The sequence below is a fragment of the Lissotriton helveticus genome, chromosome 2_1, assembly GCF_964261635.1.
Source record: "Lissotriton helveticus chromosome 2_1, aLisHel1.1, whole genome shotgun sequence".
NCBI lineage: Eukaryota > Metazoa > Chordata > Amphibia > Caudata > Salamandridae > Lissotriton > Lissotriton helveticus.
Genome location: NC_136059.1, coordinates 24196731 through 24219705, shown reverse-complemented (window position 1 = coordinate 24219705; position 22975 = coordinate 24196731). Strand labels below are relative to the sequence as shown.

The 22975-nt window shown below is 50.1% G+C and overlaps 1 protein-coding gene across 3 annotated transcripts in view; it reads left to right on the top strand.

Moving 5' to 3' along the window:
• The window catches only part of TLN1 (talin 1), a 750278-nt gene that overhangs the window by 249814 nt on the left and 477489 nt on the right, over positions 1 to 22975 (top strand). For all 3 annotated transcript variants that reach the window (XM_078674421.1, XM_078674420.1, XM_078674419.1), the window contains exon 7: positions 21830 to 21972. In XM_078674421.1, coding sequence (XP_078530547.1) covers positions 21830 to 21972 — 143 coding nt within the window. The remainder of the gene's footprint in view (positions 1 to 21829; positions 21973 to 22975) is intronic.

The window sequence follows — 22975 nt, the reverse complement described above, 5'->3', positions numbered from 1 at the left end:
AATTCCAAAATTTGTATAGCGCACTACTCACCCAGAGGGTCTCAAGGCGCTTGAGGGAGGGAGGTGCTTTATCCAAGTTTTTAGTTGCTTTCTGAAGGAGAGGTGGTTCTGTGTAAGGCGGAGGTGGGTGGGGAGAGAGTTCCAGGTTTTGGCCGCTAAGTAAGAGAAGGATCTTCCTCCCATGGTGGATCTGTGGATGCGTGGAATGGCGGCGAGGGCTTGATTGGACGATCGTAGTTGGCGGGAGGGGGTGTAGAAGGAGAGTTGCGTGTTGAGGCATTCGGGTCCTAGGTCGTAGAGCGCTTTGTGTGCGTGGGTGAGGAGACGGAATGTTATTCTCTTGTTGACAGGGAGCCAGTGGAGGTCTTTGAGGTGGCCGGAAATGTGTGCTTGCCGAAGGATGTCCAATATGAGTCTGGCTGTGGCGTTTTGGATGCGTTGGAGTTTTTTCTGTAGTTTGGCTGTGGTTCCGGCATACAGGGTGTTTCCGTAATCCAGTCTGCTCGTGACCAGTGCGTGGGTGACCGTCTTTCTTGTTTCGGTGGGGATCCAACGGAAGATTTTTTTGAGCATGCGTAGGGTGTTGAAGCAAGATGATGAGACGGCGTTGACTTGTCTGGTCATCGAGAGGGAGGAGTCCAGGATGAAGCCCAGGTTACGTGCGTGGTCCGTAGGTATGAGTGCGGTTCCCAGGGCCGGTGGCCACCATGAGTCGTCCCAGGCAGAGGGGGATGATCCTAAGATGAGGACTTCTGTTTTGTCCGAGTTTAATTTTAAACGGCTGTTTTTCATCCACTCGGCTACTTCTTTCATTCCATCGTGTAAGTTGGTTTTGGCGGTGTTTGGGTCTTTGGTGAGGGAGAGGATCAGCTGGGTGTCGTCTGCGTAGGAGATGATGTTGAGGTTGTGTTGGCGTGCGATGGATGCGAGGGGACTCATGTATACGTTGAAGAGGGTGGGGCTGAGTGATGATCCTTGTGGTACGCCGCAGATGACTTCGGTGGCCTCTGATTTGAAAGGGGGGAGGCGGACTCTCTGGGTTCTTCCGGCGAGGAACGAGGTGATCCATTCCAGTGCTTTTCCTTGTATTCCGACGTTGCTGAGGCGTTGTATGAGGGTGCTATGACAGACTGTATCCAAGGCTGCGCAGAGGTCAAGTAAGATGAGGGCAACTGTTTCTCCGTTGTCTAGTAGTGTTCGAATGCCGTCTGTTGCTGCGATGAGGGCGGTCTCGGTGCTGTGTTTGGCTCGGAAGCCGGACTGTGAAGGGTCGAGGGATTTGTTGGATTCGAGGAAGGCGGCGAGCTGACTATTGACGGCTTTCTCAATGACTTTGGCAGGGAATGGGAGGAGCGAGATGGGGCGGTAGTTTTTGAGTTCGGTGGGGTCTGCTGTGGGTTTCTTCAGAAGGGCGCTGAGTTCGGCGTGTTTCCAGTTTTCCGGGAAGGTAGCGGTGTTGAAGGAGCAGTTGATGACATCGCGGAGATGGGGTGCGATGATGGAGTCTGCTTTGTTGAAGATGTGGTGGGGACATGGGTCGGTTGGTGATCCTGAGTGGATGGAGTTCATCAGGCGGATGGTGTCGTCGGTGGTGATTGGGTTCCAGGCGCAGAGGTTGTTAGAATGCGGTTTAGGTTCGGAGGTGGGTGGAGTGGACTGGTCTTCGGACTGCTTTTCAAAGCTGTTGTGTATTTCGGCTATTTTGTTGTGGAAGAATGAGGATAGGGAGTCGCAGAGGTCTTGGGAGGGAGTGATGTCGTTGGTGCTGGCGGTGGGGTTAGTAAATTCTTTGACGATGTTGAATAGTTCCTTGCTGTTTTGGGCATTGTTGTCAAGTCGATCCTTGAATGCTGATTTCTTGGTGGAGCCGATCAATTGGTGGTGTTTGCGGGTGGCGTTCTTGAAGGTGGCTAGGTTGTCAGTGGATGGGTTTTTTCTCCAGGTTTTCTCTAGAGTACGACAGAACTTCTTGGATTTCTTTAGATCCTCGTTGAACCAGGGGGCTTTTTTGCTGCTTTGCTTGATTAGATGGTTTTTCAAGGGTGCTAGTTCGTCGGCGCTGTGGGTGATCCATTGTGTGAGGTTAGTGGCTGCTTGGTTTGGGTCCGATGATTTGGCAGGGGGGTTTTGGTGAAGTGATGTGAGGAGCTGGTCGGTGGTGATTTTGTTCCAGTTTCTTCGAGGAATGGGTTGTTGGGGGTTGTGGGTCGTGGTCTTTTTGTAGTAGAAGTGAACGCAGCTGTGGTCCGTCCAATGGAGAGCTGTGGTGTGATCGAAGGAGATGTGCTTGCTGGAGGTGAAGATAGGGTCGAGCGTGTGTCCGGCAGAGTGGGTGGGGGTGTCGACAAGTTGTTGGAGTCCGAGATTGGCTAGGTTGTCCAGAAGAGTGGTGGTGTTATCGTTTTTCTTTTCCAGGTTGAAGTTGAGTCCCAGTAGAATGTAGTCCTCGGAGGGGAGGGCGTGAGGGGTGATGAAGTCTGTGATGTCTTCGCTGAATAGTGTGCGGGGCCCGGGTGATCTATAGATGAGGCTGCCTCTGAGTGTGGTTTTGGGGTTGGTGTGAATCTGGAAGTGCAGATGTTCGGCGGTAGCGAGGTTATCGTCGGAACTGGTCGTGATGCGGATGGTGTTCTTATGGACGATGGCGATGCCTCCTCCTGTTTGGTTGGTGCAATCTTTCCGGATAATCTTGTAGGTGTCCGGGATGGCTACGGCGATGTTGGGCGCTGATGAGGCGTTCATCCATGTTTCTGTAAGGAAGGCGACGTCCGGCGATGTGGTGTCGAGTAGGTTCCAGAGTTAAATGGAGTGTCTGTGGACTGAGCGGGTGTTGAGTAGGATGCATTTTAGGTGGTTAGTGTCGAAGCTCTCCTTGGAGTTTGTGGGTTTGGTGTTGGTCTTGATGCTGTCGAACTTGCAGGAGTGGCAGGTGAAGGGTCCATGGGTGTGTCCTTGGGGGGGGCTTGGTAGCAGTTTGGTAGTCGGCCGGGGTTAGGGGCAGAGAGGGTTGCAGCGTCGTATGTTATGCGGGTGGAGTAGGAAGTGCGGGAGGCAGGGGGTCTGGCGCTAGGCGCGGTCAAGGCGCGGACGGGCGTAGACGGGCTTACCTTTGGCGCGCATGGGGCGCGACCGCTGCGCGCAAAAGCATCTGACATTCGCGGATAGTGGGGTGGGAGGGACGAGGGAGGAGCAGCTTGGGAGGCGGGAGCGGGGGGTAGATCCGGGCAGGGAGTCGCAACAACAACAACAAAATGGCAGCAAGCCAAAATCGAAACAAGATTGGGGCACAATCACAGAAAGCGCGATGCAAATGGCAGTGGCACCGGCACAATCAGGCAACAATGATTTCTTCAGGCAGCACAGCACAATTGAAAAGAATGTAAAGCGCACTTTGGCAGTCTCGCGCTACGGAATAATTATGATTAGCGATTAATTAAACAGTCAGGCAATCTAGCGCTACGATATGATATTGAAATCGATCTGGCAATAGCAATAGTGGGAGCAAGGCGAGGTAGCAGGCAGCAGTTTGGCGGTATAGCGCTACGATACCAGGTAGAGCAGGGGAGCAGCGTGAGGAGCGGCCGCTTCTGATGGGAACAGGGCGGTCACCATGGGACATGGCACACAGAGCTTCCAGTGACATCTGTAGATCATGTGTTGACATGGCTCTCAGTGCTTCCGGTTACACCTGTAGATCATGTGTTGACATGGCTCTGTGCTTCCGGTGACATCTGTAGATCATGTGTTGACATGGCTCTCAGTTCTTCCGGTCACATCTGTAGATCATGTGTTGACATGGCTCTCAGTGCTTCCGGTTACACCTGTAGATCATGTGTTGACATGGCTCTGTGCTTCCGGTGACATCTGTAGATCATGTGTTGACATGGCTCTCAGTTCTTCCGGTCACATCTGTAGATCATGTGTTGACATGGCTCTCAGTTCTTCTAGTGACATCTGTAGATCATGTGCTGACATGGCTCTCAGTTCTTCCGGTCACATCTGTAGATCATGTGTTGACATGGCTCTCAGTTCTTCTAGTGACATCTGTAGATCATGTGCTGACATGGCACACACAGCTTCCGGTTACACCTGTAGATCATGTGTTGACATGGCTCTCCGTGCTTCCAGTGATCTCTGTAGATCATGTGCTGACATGGCACACACAGCTTCCGGTTACACCTGTAGATCATGTGTTGACATGGCTCTCAGTTCTTCTAGTGACATCTGTAGATCATGTGCTGACATGGCTCTCAGTTCTTCCGGTCACATCTGTAGATCATGTGTTGACATGGCTCTCAGTTCTTCTAGTGACATCTGTAGATCATGTGCTGACATGGCACACACAGCTTCCGGTTACACCTGTAGATCATGTGTTGACATGGCTCTCCGTGCTTCCAGTGATCTCTGTAGATCATGTGTTGACATGGCTCTCAGTTCTTCCGGTCACATCTGTAGATCATGTGTTGACATGGCACACACAGCTTCCAGTTACACCTGTAGATCATGTGTTGACATGGCACGCAGAGCTTCCGGTCACACCTGTAGATCATGTGTTGACATGGCTCTTAGTTCTTCCGGTGACATCTGTAGATCATGTGTTGACATGGCTCTCAGTGCTTCCAGTGACACCTGTAGATCATGTGTTGACATGGCTCTCCGTGCTTCCAGTGACATCTGTAGGTCATGTGCTGACATGGCTCTCCGTGCTTCCAGTGACATCTGTAGATCATGTGTTGACATGGCTCTCAGTTCTTCCAGTGACACCTGTAGATCATGTGTTGAAATGGCTCTCAGTTCTTCCAGTGACACCTGTAGATCATGTGTTGACATGGCTCTCCGTGCTTCCAGTGACATCTGTAGATCATGTGTTGACATGGCTCTCGGTGCTTCCAGTGACATCTGTAGGTCATGTGCTGACATGGCTCTCCGTGCTTCCAGTGACATCTGTAGATCATGTGTTGACATGGCTCTCCGTGCTTCCAGTGACATCTGTAGATCATGTGCTGACATGGCACACACAGCTTCCAGTGACCTCTGTAGATCATGTGTTGACATGGCTCTCCGTGCTTCCAGTGACATCTGTAGATCATATGTTGACATGGCTCTCGGTGCTTCCAGTGACATCTGTAGGTCATGTGCTGACATGGCTCTCAGTGCTTCCAGTGTCATCTGTAAATCATGTGTTGACATGGCTCTCAGTTCTTCTAGTGACATCTGTAGATCATGTGCTGACATGGCTCTCAGTGACATCTGTAGATCATGTGTTGGCATGGCTCTCTGTGCTTCCGGTTACACCTGTAGATCATGTGTTGACATGGCTCTCAGTGCTTCCAGTGACCTCTGTAGATCATGTGTTGACATGGCTCTCAGTGCTTCCAGTGACATCTGTAGATCATGTGTTGACATGGCTCTCAGTTCTTCCGGTCACACCTGTAGATCATGTGCTGACATGGCTCTCAGTGCTACCAGTGACATCTGTAGATCATGTGTTGACATGGCACACACAGCTTCCGGTTACTCCTGTAGATCATGTGCTGACATGGCTCTGTGCTTCCAGTGACCTCTGTAGATCATGTGTTGACATGACTCTGTGCTTCCAGTGACCTCTGTAGATCATGTGTTGACATGGCTCTCAGTGCTTCCAGTGACCTCTGTAGATCATGTGTTGACATGGCTCTCAGTGCTTCCAGTGACCTCTGTGGATCATGTGTTGACATGGCTCTCAGTGCTTCCAGTGACCTCTGTAGATCATGTGTTGACATGGTTCTCAGTGCTTCCGGTTACACCTGTAGATCATGTGTTGACATGGCTCTCAGTGCTTCCAGTGACACCTGTAGATCATGTGTTGACATGGTTCTCAGTGCTTCCGGTTACATCTGTAGATCATGTGTTGACATGGCTCTCAGTGCTTCCGGTGACACCTGTAGATCATGTGTTGACATGGCTCTCAGTGCTTCCAGTGACACCTGTAGATCATGTGTTGACATGGCTCTCAGTGCTTCCAGTGACCTCTGTAGATCATGTGTTGACATGGCTCTCGGTGCTTCCAGTGACATCTGTAGATCATGTGCTGACATGGCTCTCAGTGCCTTCAGTGACATCTGTAGATCATGTGTTGACATGGCTCTCAGTGCTTCCAGTGACCTCTGTAGATCATGTGTTGACATGGCTCTCAGTGCTTCCAGTGACCTCTGTAGATCATGTGTTGACATGGCTCAGTGCTTCCAGTGACATCTGTAGATCATGTGTTGACATGGCTCTCCGTGCTTCCAGTGACCTCTGTAGATCATGTGTTGACATGGCTCTCCGTGCTTCCAGTGACATCTGTAGATCATGTGCTGACATGGCTCTCGGTGCTTCCGGTGACATCTGTAGATTATGTGCTGACATGGCTCTCAGTGCCTTCAGTGACATCTGTAGATCATGTGTTGACATGGCTCTCAGTGCTTCCGGTGACATCTGTAGATCATGTGTTGACATGGCTCTCAGTGCTTCCAGTGTCATCTGTAGATCATGTGTTGACATGGCTCTCGGTGCTTCCAGTGACATCTGTAGGTCATGTGCTGACATGGCTCTCAGTGCTTCCAGTGTCATCTGTAGATCATGTGTTGACATGGCTCTCAGTTCTTCTAGTGACATCTGTAGATCATGTGCTGACATGGCTCTCAGTGACATCTGTAGATCATGTGTTGGCATGGCTCTCTGTGCTTCCGGTTACACCTGTAGATCATGTGTTGACATGGCTCTCAGTGCTTCCAGTGACCTCTGTAGATCATGTGTTGACATGGCTCTCAGTTCTTCCGGTCACACCTGTAGATCATGTGCTGACATGGCTCTCAGTGCTACCAGTGACATCTGTAGATCATGTGTTGACATGGCACACACAGCTTCCGGTTACTCCTGTAGATCATGTGCTGACATGGCTCTGTGCTTCCAGTGACCTCTGTAGATCATGTGTTGACATGACTCTGTGCTTCCAGTGACCTCTGTAGATCATGTGTTGACATGGCTCTCAGTGCTTCCAGTGACCTCTGTAGATCATGTGTTGACATGGCTCTCAGTGCTTCCGGTGACACCTGTAGATCATGTGTTGACATGGCTCTCAGTGCTTCCAGTGACCTCTGTGGATCATGTGTTGACATGGCTCTCAGTGCTTCCAGTGACCTCTGTAGATCATGTGTTGACATGGTTCTCAGTGCTTCCGGTTACACCTGTAGATCATGTGTTGACATGGCTCTCAGTGCTTCCAGTGACACCTGTAGATCATGTGTTGACATGGTTCTCAGTGCTTCCGGTTACATCTGTAGATCATGTGTTGACATGGCTCTCAGTGCTTCCGGTGACACCTGTAGATCATGTGTTGACATGGCTCTCAGTGCTTCCAGTGACACCTGTAGATCATGTGTTGACATGGCTCTCAGTGCTTCCAGTGACCTCTGTAGATCATGTGTTGACATGGCTCTCGGTGCTTCCAGTGACATCTGTAGATCATGTGCTGACATGGCTCTCAGTGCCTTCAGTGACATCTGTAGATCATGTGTTGACATGGCTCTCAGTGCTTCCAGTGACCTCTGTAGATCATGTGTTGACATGGCTCTCAGTGCTTCCAGTGACCTCTGTAGATCATGTGTTGACATGGCTCAGTGCTTCCAGTGACATCTGTAGATCATGTGTTGACATGGCTCTCCGTGCTTCCAGTGACCTCTGTAGATCATGTGTTGACATGGCTCTCCGTGCTTCCAGTGACATCTGTAGATCATGTGCTGACATGGCTCTCGGTGCTTCCGGTGACATCTGTAGATTATGTGCTGACATGGCTCTCAGTGCCTTCAGTGACATCTGTAGATCATGTGTTGACATGGCTCTCAGTGCTTCCGGTGACATCTGTAGATCATGTGTTGACATGGCTCTCAGTGCTTCCAGTGTCATCTGTAGATCATGTGTTGACATGGCTCTCGGTGCTTCCAGTGACATCTGTAGGTCATGTGCTGACATGGCTCTCAGTGCTTCCAGTGTCATCTGTAGATCATGTGTTGACATGGCTCTCAGTTCTTCTAGTGACATCTGTAGATCATGTGCTGACATGGCTCTCAGTGACATCTGTAGATCATGTGTTGGCATGGCTCTCTGTGCTTCCGGTTACACCTGTAGATCATGTGTTGACATGGCTCTCAGTGCTTCCAGTGACCTCTGTAGATCATGTGTTGACATGGCTCTCAGTGCTTCCAGTGACACCTGTAGATCATGTGTTGACATGGCTCTCAGTTCTTCTAGTGACATTTGTAGATCATGTGTTGACATGGCTCTCAGTGCTTCCAGTGACACCTGTAGATCATGTGTTGACATGGCTCTCAGTGCTTCCAGTGACCTCTGTAGATCATGTGTTGACATGGCTCTCAGTGCTTCCAGTGACACCTGTAGATCATGTGTTGACATGGCTCTCAGTTCTTCTAGTGACATTTGTAGATCATGTGTTGACATGGCTCTCAGTGCTTCTAGACACCTCTTACAATCATGTGCTGACATGGCTCTCAGTTCTTCTAGTGACATCTGTAGATCATGTGTTGACATGGCTCTCAGTGCTTCCAGTGACATCTGTAGATCATGTGTTGACATGGCTCTCAGTGCTTCCAGTGACCTCTGTAGATCATGTGTTGACATGGCTCTCAGTGCTTCCAGTGACACCTGTAGATCATGTGTTGACATGGCTCTCAGTTCTTCTAGTGACATTTGTAGATCATGTGTTGACATGTCTCTCAGTGCTTCTAGACACCTCTTACGATCATGTACTGACATGGCTCTCAGTTCTTCTAGTGACATCTGTAGATCATGTGTTGACATGGCTCTCAGTGCTTACAGTGACATCTGTAGATCATGTGTTGACATGGCTCTCGGTGCTTCCAGTGACATCTGTAGATCATGTGTTGACATGGCTCTCGGTGCTTCCAGTGACATCTGTAGATCATGTGCTGACATGGCTCTCAGTGACATCTGTAGATCATGTGTTGGCATGGCTCTCGGTGCTTCCGGTTACACCTGTAGATCATGTGTTGACATGGCTCTCAGTGCTTTCAGTGACCTCTGTATATCATGTGCTGACATGGCTCTCAGTGGTTTCAGTGACCTCTGTAGATCATGTGTTGGCATGGCTCTCGGTGCTTCCGGTTACACCTGTAGATCATGTGTTGACATGGCTCTCAGTGCTTTCAGTGACCTCTGTATATCATGTGTTGACATGGCTCTCAGTGCTTTCAGTGACCTCTGTAGATCATGTGTTGGCATGGCTCTCAGTGCTTTCAGTGACCTCTGTAGATCATGTGTTGGCATGGCTCTCAGTGCTTCCAGTGACATCTGTAGATCATGTGTTGATATGATATTCCATGCTTCCATTCATGTCTGTTAACATGGCTCACCATGCTTTTAGCCGCTCTGTGGTTTGTATGTGTTCGAGGCATGTGGGCTGCTAAATTCATATCTATAGCATAGTTCGCCGCCTAGTGTTGGGTCCGGATGATTGCACATTGTTGTCCTGGAAGAGTCTTCGAAGTATCACGAGATAGGTGGCTCCTCCCCTGGACTACAGTGCGCATGGGCATCGACTCCATCCCCAGATTGTTTTTTTCCGCCATTGGGTTCGGATGTGATTTCGACATCTCCTGTTCGGAATCGTTGTAGAACTTTTTCAAGGCCAAAAGGCCTTCTTTAAACCGTCGGTATTGTTCGCGTTCGGTCCCGACTATATTCCAACTCGTCGAGTCAGATATCCGGGGAGTCGTGTTACTCTTCGGTGATCGAGGCCCAGTCGACGCAGCAAAACTTCGACGGCATGGAACGGAGTCCGTTCAAGAACTGTCCCGTGTGTGGTTCCAAGTACCCACACATTGACGTCCATCCTGTGTGCAACAAGTGCCTATCGCCGGACCACGACGAGGCCAACTGTATGGCCTGTTCTATATTTCGATCGAAGAAAACGATCAAGATGCGGCGCGTGGCGCGCCTCGAGGCCCAGCGATCGGCCCCAGCACCGGTGGATATCTTCGACGATGAGGCAGGCGAGCAAGAGCTTCAACTGCAGATTTCACCTACACCGGTGGAGGTAGAGTCCGACATCGGAGCGGACGTCGAAGGCCAAACCCTAGAGGAAGTCGTCGATGAGGTAGGGGACGACGAAGAAGCATATGGGGCCGTGGAAGATAGCTCGGAGGAAGAGCTATGCCCCGTTCGTACTCTTACAAAGGCTCAGGTCGTGGGATCGCCACACGGCCTTACCCAAGACCTTCCACCACGATCCACGGCCCCGCCTTCCGGCCCGGCTACGGACACCTCAGCGGAGCCGCCATTATCGAAACCGAAACTGAAACCATCGGTGTCGACGAAAACAAAGATGGCCGAGGCGCCATCAAAACCGAAGACGTCCGCTCCACCATCGACGCCTTAGTCTTCGGAGGCCTCGAAGCCAAAGAAAGCTGTCGACCAGGCAATGGTGCCGAAGGTGGTCAAGGAACCGAGCTCGAAGAAGACCGTCGAGCCGGTGTCAAGCAAGGCGGTCGAACCAAAGTCCAAGAAGACTGTCGAGCCTACATCAGGCAGGTCTGACGAGCCAAAAGGCAAAAGGCCCGTCGAGACAGTCAGCCAAGGGCGCCGAGCCGAAGTCTGGGGTCCCGACGCAAAAAGTCAAGCCTGCCGATCCGAAGCCGTCGGCGTCGACGTCTGCGGCCGTGGACAAGGATCGAAGCACACCAGTCAAGGATGCTCCTGCGCCTCAAACGGACAAACAGAAGTCATCGACGCAAGGGTCTTCCCCTGGGGGTGGACCGAGGACATCGGTCGGCTCGACGAAACCATCCGCTTCTTTTACGAAGCAGGTCTCGGACTCCCTCAAGCGAATTAGGGACAAGGCTTCGGCACCGGAACCGAAAACGCCTTCCGCACCAAAGCCGGATGGCCCACCGAAGAAGACTTCGATGCCGATCCTCTACACGTTACCGCCTAAGGTGGCGCCGAAGGCCTTCGCACCACGGTCGGTGCCCAAGGACTCTGAGGTGTCGACGCCAACTCACCCGGGTGAAAGTTTGAGTCATCGACAACCGTTATTAGAAGAACGGTCGGAGCATTTCATCGATGCCGACACCGGGAAGCTCACGCTTCACAAAAGGAAAATAACATCACAGCCTTTGGGGTCATTTACAATCCCTCTAAAGCGCAATAGGCCAGCACCAGACACACCAGTACTGGTTGAACGAATTCTTCCACGGCCTAGGAGGAGTGCCACACCTTCACCCACCTGCTCTGATGGAGATGAAGGGGAGCGAGATGAGGAGTACAATTTTCCTCAAGACACAGAGCCTGCTGAGCAACAGGACTCGTGGATGGACACAGGTGATCAAGGGGACCAGCAGACAGTCCATGACCCTCAGATTTATAACGTAAAAACGTCTCCCACAGAGGATTCTGCGGCATTTAATGCCTTGATTGAACGGGCAGCTACGAACCATAAAGTGGAAATGCATGCTGACCCTGTGGAAGTTGACTTCCTTTTTGACACTTTCTCCACTGCTGAAAAAACTGTCAAGACTCTTCCAATGCTAAAAGGGGTCCTTAAGCATGCGGCAGACAATTTCAAGGAACCCACGAGGTCAAGGGTTGTCAACCCTAGAATAGAGAAAAAATACAGACCGGCACCTGGCGACCCGACCTACATTAGGGGCCAGTTGCCTCTGGACTCTTTGGTGGTCTCTAATGCCCGCAAGAGGGCGAACTCACAAACCACGGGTGAAGCTCCTTCCCCAGACAAAGAGTCAAAAGTGCTGGAGGCATCGGGGAAGAGAGTAGCGGCTCAGGCGGCCAACATCTGGCGCATCTCAAACACGCAGGCTCTGTTGGCCAGATACGATAGGGCACACTATGACACCCTAGAGCAGCTGTTGCAACACCTTCCAGACCAATTTAAAGAGGGAGCTGAAATGCTTATCCAGGAGGGAAAGCTCATCTCCAACGCTGCTATAAAGTGTGTGCTAGACGTTGCGGACACGGCAGCGAGAGCAATCAACACTAGTGTGATGTTATGGCGTCAGGCTTGGCTCCGCATCTCAGGGTTCAAGCCAGAGATACAGACTACTATCCTCAACCAGCCCGTTAACCCAGACAGGTTATTTGGTCCAGAGGTGGACACCACCCTGGAGAAAATCAAAAAAGATACGGAGACTGCCAAGTCCATGGGTGCTCTTCAGTCACAACAATTTCGAGGGAACACTTTTCGTCGCTCAGGCAATCGAGGTGTTAACAGAGGGCACATGTCACAGCAAACGCCATTCAATAAGTGGTGCGCAATCCTCGTACACCAAGCAGGGCAGAGGTGGATACAGAGGAAACAGTGCCAAGGGTAGAGGCAGAGGAAACAACAGTTCCCGTTCCTCTGCCACCAACAAACAGTGACTCCCTGTCGCTGCCCCCCCGACCATCCAACACCTGTCGGGGGGGAGACTCCAACAGTTCCTGCCAGTCTTGAAGTCCATCACCACAGACAGGTGGGTCAGGAAACTTATCCAGTTCGGCTATTGTTTGGAGCTGACATCCACTCCACCAAACATACCCCCAAGACACCGTCCTATGTCAGCAGAGCACTTGCACTTATTGCAGCAGGAGGTTCTTGTGATGCTGCAAAGAGGCGCAATAGAGCTCGTGCCAGTGGAGGAAGAAGGCACAGGGGTTTATTCCCTGTACTTCTTAATTCCAAAGAAGGACGGCTCGCTCAGACCGATTCTGGACCTACGCCCCCTGAACCAGTACATTCTCTCAGAACACTTCCACATGTTAACACTGCAGCAGGTTCTTCCATTGTTAAACCAGGGAGACTTCCTCGCAACCTTGGACCTCAAGGATGCTTACTTTCACATCCCGCTCTATCCTTCCCACAGGAAATACCTCAGGTTCACCATCCAGAACAGGCATTACCAATTCAAGGTCCTACCTTTCGGAGTGACCACAGCCCCCAGAGTGTTCACGAAATGTCTGGCGACCGTGGCGGCGCACCTCAGGAGACAGAGCATACATGTCTACCCTTATCTGGACGACTGGCTAGTTCAAGCCAAGTCGGCCCAGCAGTGCGCCGCAGACATGTCCCACACCATTCAGCTCCTTCACAATCTGGGGTTCTCACTAAACTATCCAAAGTCGCACCTTCAGCCAGCCCATGTGCGGCAGTACCTGGGCGCGACGATAAATACTCTGGCTGCCACAGCTCAGACAAACCCAGCGAGGATCGACAACATCCAGTCGCTAATCCAGAGGTTCAGACCGCAACACTCACTCCCAGCGAGAGTGTTCATGCAGTTGATAGGCATGATGGCCTCCTGCATCTTCATAGTCCCGCACGCACGGTTGCATATGCGTCCGCTCCAAGAATGCTTGGCACATCAGTGGACTCAGGCTCAAGGACAGTTAAAAGACCTAGTGTTGGTTACCGGTTGGGCATACAACTCTCTGCATTGGTGGAATCCAAACAACCTTTGCAAGGGCCGACCGTTCCAAGAGCCTGTGCCACAGATTATCCTCACGACAGACGCATCTCTCCAGGGGTGGGGAGCTCATGTGCTCCACTACACGGTGCAGGGACTATGGACGTCGCTGCAAAAGAAGATGCACATCAACTATCTAGAATTGATGGCAATCTTCATGGCACTCAAGTCCTTCAAAGTACATCTGTGCAACAAAGTCGTGTTGATCCGGACGGACAACATGACGGCCATGTACTACATCCAGAAGCAGGGAGGTACGCACTCTCCACAGTTGTCTCATCTGGCTCAGAGCATGTGCAAGTGGGCCATTCAGAGGAACATCTTCCTCATCGCGGAACACCTCCCGGGCAAGGACAATCAGATGGCGGATCTGCTCAGCAGGTTCAGCCACCAGATGCACGAGTGGGAGTTACATCCATCAGTACTCCGCCCGTACTTCCAGCAGTGGGGTCATCCAGAGATAGACCTGTTTGCCACAAGGGAAAACGCAAAATGCCAAAGCTTTGCCGCCAGGTTCCTTCATCCACAGTCGCAGGGCAATGCGATATGGATGAACTGGTCAGGCAGATTTGCGTACGCTTTTCCCCCAGCACCTCTCATTCCGCTGGTGGCACGAAAGCTAAAGCAACACTCGATGACACTCATCCTGGTTGCTCCAACGTGGGCCCGCCAACCATGGTACACCACGTTTCTAGAACTCTCCGTGGTGCCGCATCAGCGGCTGCGCCTCACACCCAGGCTCTTGACGCAGAACCGTGGCGACATTCAGCATCCAGATCCGCAACAGCTCAACCTGGCGATCTGGCTCCTGAGGTCTTAGAGTTTGGCTACCTTAATTTGCCCCCTGAATGCATGGACATCATCGGGAGGCAAGAAAGCCCACTACCAGAGCTTGCTATGCGGCACAATGGAAGCGGTTTGACATTTACTGTACAGAACACAATATCAACCCGCTAGATGCATCCATTCCTAATATCATCTGCTATTTGTTACATCTTTACAAATGCAATCTAGCATACGCTTCCATTCAGATACACTTATCCGCCATAGCGGCTTATCTCCAAAACAGGCAGCATCTCTCTGTTTTCAGGGTGCCTGCCATTAAAGCATTCCTAGAAGGGCTGAAGCGAGTCATCCCTCCCAGGACACCACCAGCTCCTGTGTGGAACCTCAATGTGGTACTCACCAGATTGATGGGTCCCCCGTTTGAGCCTCTGCATTCATGTGAAATTCAGTTCCTGACATGGAAAGTGGCTTTTCTCATTGCCATCACGTCTCTGAGACGCGTTAGTGAGCTACAGGCGCTCACAATACAAGAGCCATTTATACAAATTCATTCAAACAGGGTGGTGCTGCGCACTAACCCCAAGTTTCTTCCTAAGGTGGTGTCGCAGTTTTATGTCAATCAAACCATCGAACTGCCCGCATTCTTTCCAAACCCCGAAACGGTAGCAGAAAGAATGCTCCATACGCTTGATGTCAAGAGGGCGTTAATGTACTATATTGACAGAACACAACATTTTAGAAAGACACAACAACTCTTTGTTGCCTTCTCACCCCAGCACAAAGGCAACCCCATTTCCAAAGCAGGAATAGCCAGGTGGATCGTTAAGTGTATTCAGATTTGTTATCAGAAAGCTAAGCGCACTTTAACGGTCCCCCCCAGGGCACACTCCACACGCAAGTTGGGGGCCTCCATGGCATTCCTAGGTAATATCCCTTTGGAAGACATTTGTAGAGCAGCCACATGGTCTACACCACATACGTTTACCAAACATTACTGTGTAGATGTGCATTCCAAACAGCAGGCAGCTGTAGGACAGGCTGTTCTTAAAACACTTTTTCAAACTTCTGCAGCTGGCACGGGCGGCCGCCGTTAATGGAGGGACTGCTATGTATTCTATGCTATAGATATGATTTTAGCAGCCCACATGCCTCGAACTGAATATGCTACTTACCAGTATGCATCTGTTCTTGGCATGTAGGGCTGCTAACATTCATATCGCCCGCCCTCCTCCCCGGCGCCCGTAGCGGCTGCAGACTTTTCTTGCATTCAATCTTAAGCATGGCCATCGCTTACACTGTTACACTCCATCTTTGCCACAATGGCTAAAAACAATCTGGGGATGGAGTCGATGCCCATGCGCACTGTAGTCCAGGGGAGGAGCCACCTATCTCGTGATACTTCGAAGACTCTTCCAGGACAACAATGTGCAATCATCCGGACCCAACACTAGGCGGCGATCTATGCTATAGATATGAATGTTAGCAGCCCTACATGCCAAGAACAGATGCATACTGGTAAGTAGCATATTCATTATACAGCGCAGCGTGCTTCCAATTGCGTGTGTAGCTCATTCGCTGACAGGACAAGGCAGTAACTGCCTTCATTGAATTCCAGTTATTGGCCATTGGGTTAGCGGGCCTAATCTGCTTTAGGCACACAGAGTCTTCATTGACGTGGAATGCCATATGATGGCACAGATGGCCTGTCCGTGACGTACTTGTTTGATTGATCTGTCCTGCATCCCGTGCCTCCATCAAACACAGCTTATTGAAATCTTTCATGCGCATTGCTTGGCTGAGCTTGCCACTTCCCACACCGATGGATCGTTCATTGGCACGGCAGACCCTGGTTTCAATCTCATTTAAAGCTCAAGCATTCAATAACTAGCTTCCAGATGCATGTATAGATTGTAATTCAAAGAAGCCATCAATCTTGCTGCTTCAAATAACAATTTTTATTAATTTTTTTTGTATACGATTTAATTTGAACTGTAGACTGGACCTCACAGTTTTGTAAACTAATTGACCCCAATGGAATACACAGACCAAAATCCATAGTTTCCAAAGTAGCCGTCCGTGCCCCATGATAAGGGTATCGACTCAGAGGTCGACCCTATCCATGTCTGATATTGTGAGGTCTGGACCACTGTTCTCCAGTAGACGCAAGAGGTTGGGATAAAAGCAGCACATTTCTGTAATCTGTCCTGAGGAAGCAAGTATATTGCAAAACTTGTTGGCTGGTGTCTACTTTTTTGAGTCGGGCAACATTTGTGAAACCGATTGAAAGAGTGCTACCAGGAAATGGAATTGTCACATTTGGGCAAGTGAGGAGAGGACTGAAGCAGCAAGATTGATGGACTGGTTTGATGCATTTTTTCTCACAGAACTTTGAATTATGTGCAAGTACAAAAACACATTGGAAGGTAACCAGTTTTCTGGCAGGAGGACCTGGAATTTTCCCTTCATACCCACGTATAACTAAGTATTACATATATGGATTGATAAATAGCCTTCCTCGAGTAACATCAATAGATCGATCATTAGCTCAGCCTGACAGAGCTGGCCTTCAGTCACATCTATTGATGGGTCGTTGGCGCAGCATGAAGAGCTTGTCTTCAGTCAGATTTATCGATGGATCGTTGGCGCAGCCTGATGACATCTATCGATGCGTCATTGACACAGCCTGGAGAGCTGGCCTTCAGTCGTATCTATCGATGGGTCGTTGGCACAGCCTGGAGAGCTTGTCTTCAGTCACATTTATCGATGGGTCGTTGTCGCAGCCTGACAGAGCTTGTCTTCAGTCACATTTATCGATGGGTCGTTGTCGCAGCCTGACAGAGCTTGTCTTCAGTCACATTTATCGATGGATCGTTGGCGCAGCCTGATGACATCTATCGATGCGTCATTGACACAGCCTGGAGAGCTGGCCTTCAGTCGTATCTATCGATGGGTCGTTGTCGCAGCCTGACAGAGCTTGTCTTCAGTCACATTTATCGATAGGTCGTTGTCGCAGCCTGACAGAGCTTGTCTTTAGTCACATTTACTGATGGGTCATTGGCACAGCCTGACAGAGCTTGTCTTCAGTTGCATCTATCTATGGGTTATTGGCACAGCCTGACGGAGCTTGTCTTCAGTCACATTTATTGATGGGCCGTTGGCACAGCCTGAAGAGCTTGTCTTCAGTCACATTTATCGATGGGTCATTGGCGCAGCCTGAAGAGCTTGTCTTCAGTCACATCGATCGATGGGTCATTGGCACAGCCTGACGGAGCTTGTCTTCAGTCACATCTATTGATGGGTCGTTGGCACATCCTGACAGAGCTTGTCTTCAGTCACATTTATCGATGGGTCATTGGCGCAGCCTGAAGAGCTTGTCTTCAGTCACATTTATTGATGGGTCGTTGTCGCAGCCTGACAGAGCTTGTCTTCAGTCACATTTATCGATGGGTCGTTGGCACAGGCTGACAGAGCTTGTCTTCAGTCACATTTATCGATGGGTCGTTGTCGCAGCCTGACAGAGCTTGTCTTCAGTTGCATTTATCTATGGGTTATTGGCACAGCCTGACGGAGCTTGTCTTCAGTCACATTTATCGATGGGCCGTTGTCGCAGCCTGACAGAGCTTGTCTTCAGTCACATCTATTGATGCGTCATTGACACAGCCTGGAGAGCTGGCCTTCAGTCGTATCTATCGATGGATCGTTGGCACAGCCTGGAGAGCTTGTCTTCAGTCACATTTATCGATGGGTCGTTGTCGCAGCCTGACAGAGCTTGTCTTCAGTCACATTTATCGATGGGTCGTTGTCGCAGCCTGACAGAGCTTGTCTTCAGTCACATTTATCGATGGGTCGTTGTCGCAGCCTGACAGAGCTTGTCTTCAGTCACATCTATTGATGGGTCTTGGCGCAGCCTGAAGAGCTTGTCTTCAGTCACATCTATCGATGGGTCGTTGGCACAGCCTGCAGAGCTTGTCTTCAGTCACATCTATTGATGGGTCGTTGGCACAGCCTGACAGAGCTTGTCTTCAGTTGCATCTATCTATGAGTTATTGGCGCAGCCTGACAGAGCTTGTCTTCAGTCACATTTATCGATGGGTCGTTGTCGCAGCCTGACAGAGCTTGTCTTCAGTCACATTTATCGATGGGTCGATGGCACAGCCTGACAGAGCTTGTCTTCAGTCACATTTATCGATGGGTCGTTGTCGCAGCCTGACAGAGCTTGTCTTCAGTTGCATGTATCTATGGGTTATTGGCACAGCCTGACGGAGCTTGTCTTCAGTCACATTTATCGATGGGCCGTTGTCGCAGCCTGACAGAGCTTGTCTTCAGTCACATCTATTGATGCGTCATTGACACAGCCTGGAGAGCTGGCCTTCAGTCGTATCTATCGATGGATCGTTGGCACAGCCTGGAGAGCTTGTCTTCAGTCACATTTATCGATGGGTCGTTGTCGCAGCCTGACAGAGCTTGTCTTCAGTCACATTTATCGATGGATCGTTGGCGCAGCCTGAGGACATCTATCGATGCGTCATTGACACAGCCTGGAGAGCTGGCCTTCAGTCGTATCTATCGATGGGTTATTGGCACAGCCTGACGGAGCTTGTCTTCAGTCACATCTATTGATGGGTCGTTGACACAGCCTGACAGAGCTTGTCTTCAGTCATATTTATCGATGGGTCATTGGCGCAGCCTGAAGAGCTTGTCTTCAGTCACATTTATCGATGGGTCATTGGCGCAGCCTGAAGAGCTTGTCTTCAGTCACATCTATTGATGGGTCGTTGGCACAGCCTGACAGAGCTTGTCTTCAGTCACATTTATCGATGGGTCATTGGCGCAGCCTGAAGAGCTTGTCTTCAGTCACATTTATCGATGGGTCATTGGCGCAGCCTGACAGAGCTTGTCTTCAGTCACATCTATTGATGGGTCGTTGGCACAGCCTGACAGAGCTTGTCTTCAGTCACATTTATCGATGGGTCATTGGCGCAGCCTGACAGAGCTTGTCTTCAGTCACATCGATCGATGGGTCATTGGCACAGCCTGACGGAGCTTGTCTTCAGTCACATCTATCGATGGGTCATTGACACAGCCTGACAGAGCTTGTCTTCAGTCACATCTATTGATGGGTCGTTGGCGCAGCCTGACAGAGCTTGTCTTCAGTCACATTTATCGATGGGTCGTTGGCACAGCCTGAAGAGCTTGTCTTCAGTCACATCGATCGATGGGTCATTGGCACAGCCTGACGGAGCTTGTCTTCAGTCACATTTATTGATGGGTCGTTGGCACAACCTGAAGAGCTTGTCTTCAGTCACATCGATCGATGGGTCATTGGCACAGCCTGACGGAGCTTGTCTTCAGTCACATCTATTGATGGGTCGTTGGCACAGCCTGAAGAGCTTGTCTTCAGTCACATCGATCGATGGGTCATTGGCACAGCCTGACGGAGCTTGTCTTCAGTCACATCTATTGATGGGTCGTTGGCACAGCCTGAAGAGCTTGTCTTCAGTCACATCGATCGATGGGTCGTTGGCACAGCCTGACAGAGCTTGTCTTCAGTCACATCTATTGATGGGTCGTTGGCACAGCCTGACAGAGCTTGTCTTCAGTTGCATCTATCTATGAGTTATTGGCGCAGCCTGACAGAGCTTGTCTTCAGTCACATTTATCGATGGGTCATTGGCGCAGCCTGACAGAGCTTGTCTTCAGTAACATTTATCGATGGGTCGTTGGCACAGCCTGATAGAGCTTGTCTTCAGTCACATTTATCGATGGGTCGTTGGCCCAGCCTGAAGAGCTTGTCTTCAGTCACATCGATCGATGGGTCATTGACACAGCCTGACGGAGCTTGTCTTCAATCACATCGATCGATGGGTCGTTGGCACAGCCTGCAGAGCTTGTCTTCAGTCACATCGATTGATGGGTCATTGGCGAAGCCTGAAGAGCTTGTCTTCAGTCACATCTATCGATGGGTCATTGGCACAGCCTGAAGAGCTTGTCTTCAGTCACATCCATCGATGCGTCATTGACACAGCCTGGAGAGCTGGCCTTCAGTCGTATCTATCGATGGGTCGTTGGCACAGCCTGAAGAGCTTGTCTTCAGTCACATCTATCGATGGGTCATTGACACAGCCTGACGGAGCTTGTCTTCAATCACATCGATCGATGGGTCGTTGGCACAGCCTGCAGAGCTTGTCTTCAGTCACATCGATTGATGGGTCGTTGGCGCAGCCTGAAGAGCTTGTCTTCAGTCACATCTATCGATGGGTCATTGGCACAGCCTGAAGAGCTTGTCTTCAGTCACATCGATCGATGGGTCATTGACACAGCCTGACGGAGCTTGTCTTCAATCACATCGATCGATGGGTCGTTGGCACAGCCTGCAGAGCTTGTCTTCAGTCACATCGATTGATGGGTCATTGGCGAAGCCTGAAGAGCTTGTCTTCAGTCACATCTATCGATGGGTCATTGGCACAGCCTGAAGAGCTTGTCTTCAGTCACATCCATCGATGCGTCATTGACACAGCCTGGAGAGCTGGCCTTCAGTCGTATCTATCGATGGGTCGTTGGCACAGCCTGAAGAGCTTGTCTTCAGTCACATCTATCGATGGGTCATTGACACAGCCTGACGGAGCTTGTCTTCAATCACATCGATCGATGGGTCGTTGGCACAGCCTGCAGAGCTTGTCTTCAGTCACATCGATTGATGGGTCGTTGGCGCAGCCTGAAGAGCTTGTCTTCAGTCACATCTATCGATGGGTCATTGGCACAGCCTGAAGAGCTTGTCTTCAGTCACATCCATCGATGCGTCATTGACACAGCCTGGAGAGCTTACCTTCAGTCGTATCTATCTATGGGTTATTGGCAGAGCCTGACGGCACTTGTCTTCAGTCAAATCTATCTATAGGCAGGGCTAGGCGCACACACCTGCTCAGCGCCAGGATACCTTAGCGGGTGATGAACCAACATACCATAGGCATGGCTAGGCACACACGTTTCCAGCACCAAGATATCCTCACGGGTGAGAGTGCGACTTACAAATACACGTAACATAATGAATGAGAAATGCCTCTTCAAAAACCTGTACCTCAGCAGCTTCAGATCCAGAAGCTTAGATAGAAAGACAAACAAGGCTGTGGTCAGTTTTACTGCTTTGCTACTGCTGCTATCACAACTGAAGGTGTCTTACCAGATAAAGAGAACACATTGATTATATTTGGAAGTCCTGGTCCAAAGAGAGGTGGTATCTCTTTCCGTAGTATAGGTAACCAGTGTCCTGAGACGGAGCAGTGACAAGAAGTCTAGCGTTTGGCTGACTCTGCTTTCCACAGGCAGGGACGGGCCAGCGGAGACCGTCTTGTATGCAGTAGTGACTGAAAGTTTAGCTGTAATTACTTCCTTCTCTGTCCTCCTCTGCCTTTCTCAATCTCAACCAAGTTCAAATCTAAAGTAGCTGTGTGTCCTCTCCGTGACCTTCAGGTGTGAGTGAATGCTTCGCTTGTACCGCCTTCATGCATCTTTTTGTGCTGTTACAGTGAACTGGTTGGACCACGGACGCACGCTGCGTGAGCAAGGTGTAGATGAGAATGAAACACTGCTGCTCCGACGGAAGTTCTTTTACTCTGATCAGAATGTTGATTCCCGGGACCCGGTGCAGCTGAACCTTCTCTACGTGCAGGTACTGTTGGAGTCCTCTCTGTATCCGTCATGTTTGTACCCGTCTCTGTTACTTGGGCCTCAGTTTGTAGGAACTGTTTTTCTCAGGAACCAGTTAAAAAAATATGCGACGATGTCTATCAGTCTATTGTGGAAGGTAGGACAACTATTATACAATAACAAATCTCATGGTTTGTCTCTGCCTGGCTCCTCCTGGCTCAGTCAGTGTGTGACAGACGTAGTAAAGTGAGAGCTGCCAATGGCAAAAAGAAGCTGTTAGAGTCCAGTCGGACGGCTGAGTAACTGTGCCTGAAATGCATCTGTTGCACTCCTTGTCCTGAATGGCGTGTAACTAAGTATGACTAGTTGGTGTCAGGTATTTCCTGATCTGCATCTAGTTTAATTCAGATCTCGCGTTCGGGCGGAGTCCAGTTGCTGTCACACCTAGTGATATGCCTTGTGTTTGGTCCCTTGGAGAGATACTTGGGCAGAAGAGGTCTGAGAGGGGCATAGGCAGATATCCGCTTCTGCAGGGAACCACGTCCTGTACCCCAGTATGCTTTAGAGGCGGTGCACAAGACCTTCTATGTAATGCTGGTGTTGACATCGGGCTAGGGAAGAACGTGTGGGCGGATTTGATGTGGTCCTGCTTATTGAGGTGCAGGCACAGTCTGACTGCCTGGCTCTTGCGTCTTGGTCAGATCTTTTGGGGAGACTGTAGGAAAGTACATAATCATTTGGGATGGAAATGTGTCTCCCTTCAAGGATGAGTCTACCAACCCCTCAATGTTACACAAATGGAATGAAATAAACCTGTGTTCTATCATTTGTAATGTGACACAAACCAGTCTGGCTTCATGGCTTAAATCAAACACACTGTAGAAAGCTTTTAAGCAGTTTATACACAGTAGAAAAATTGACACATAAAGCACAATCAAATTTAAAAATTGAGACAAAAATAAATTGTATGAGTAAAATCAGACCAAACTGACAAAAGTCTAGTCAGGGGAAATGGAGACATGAAT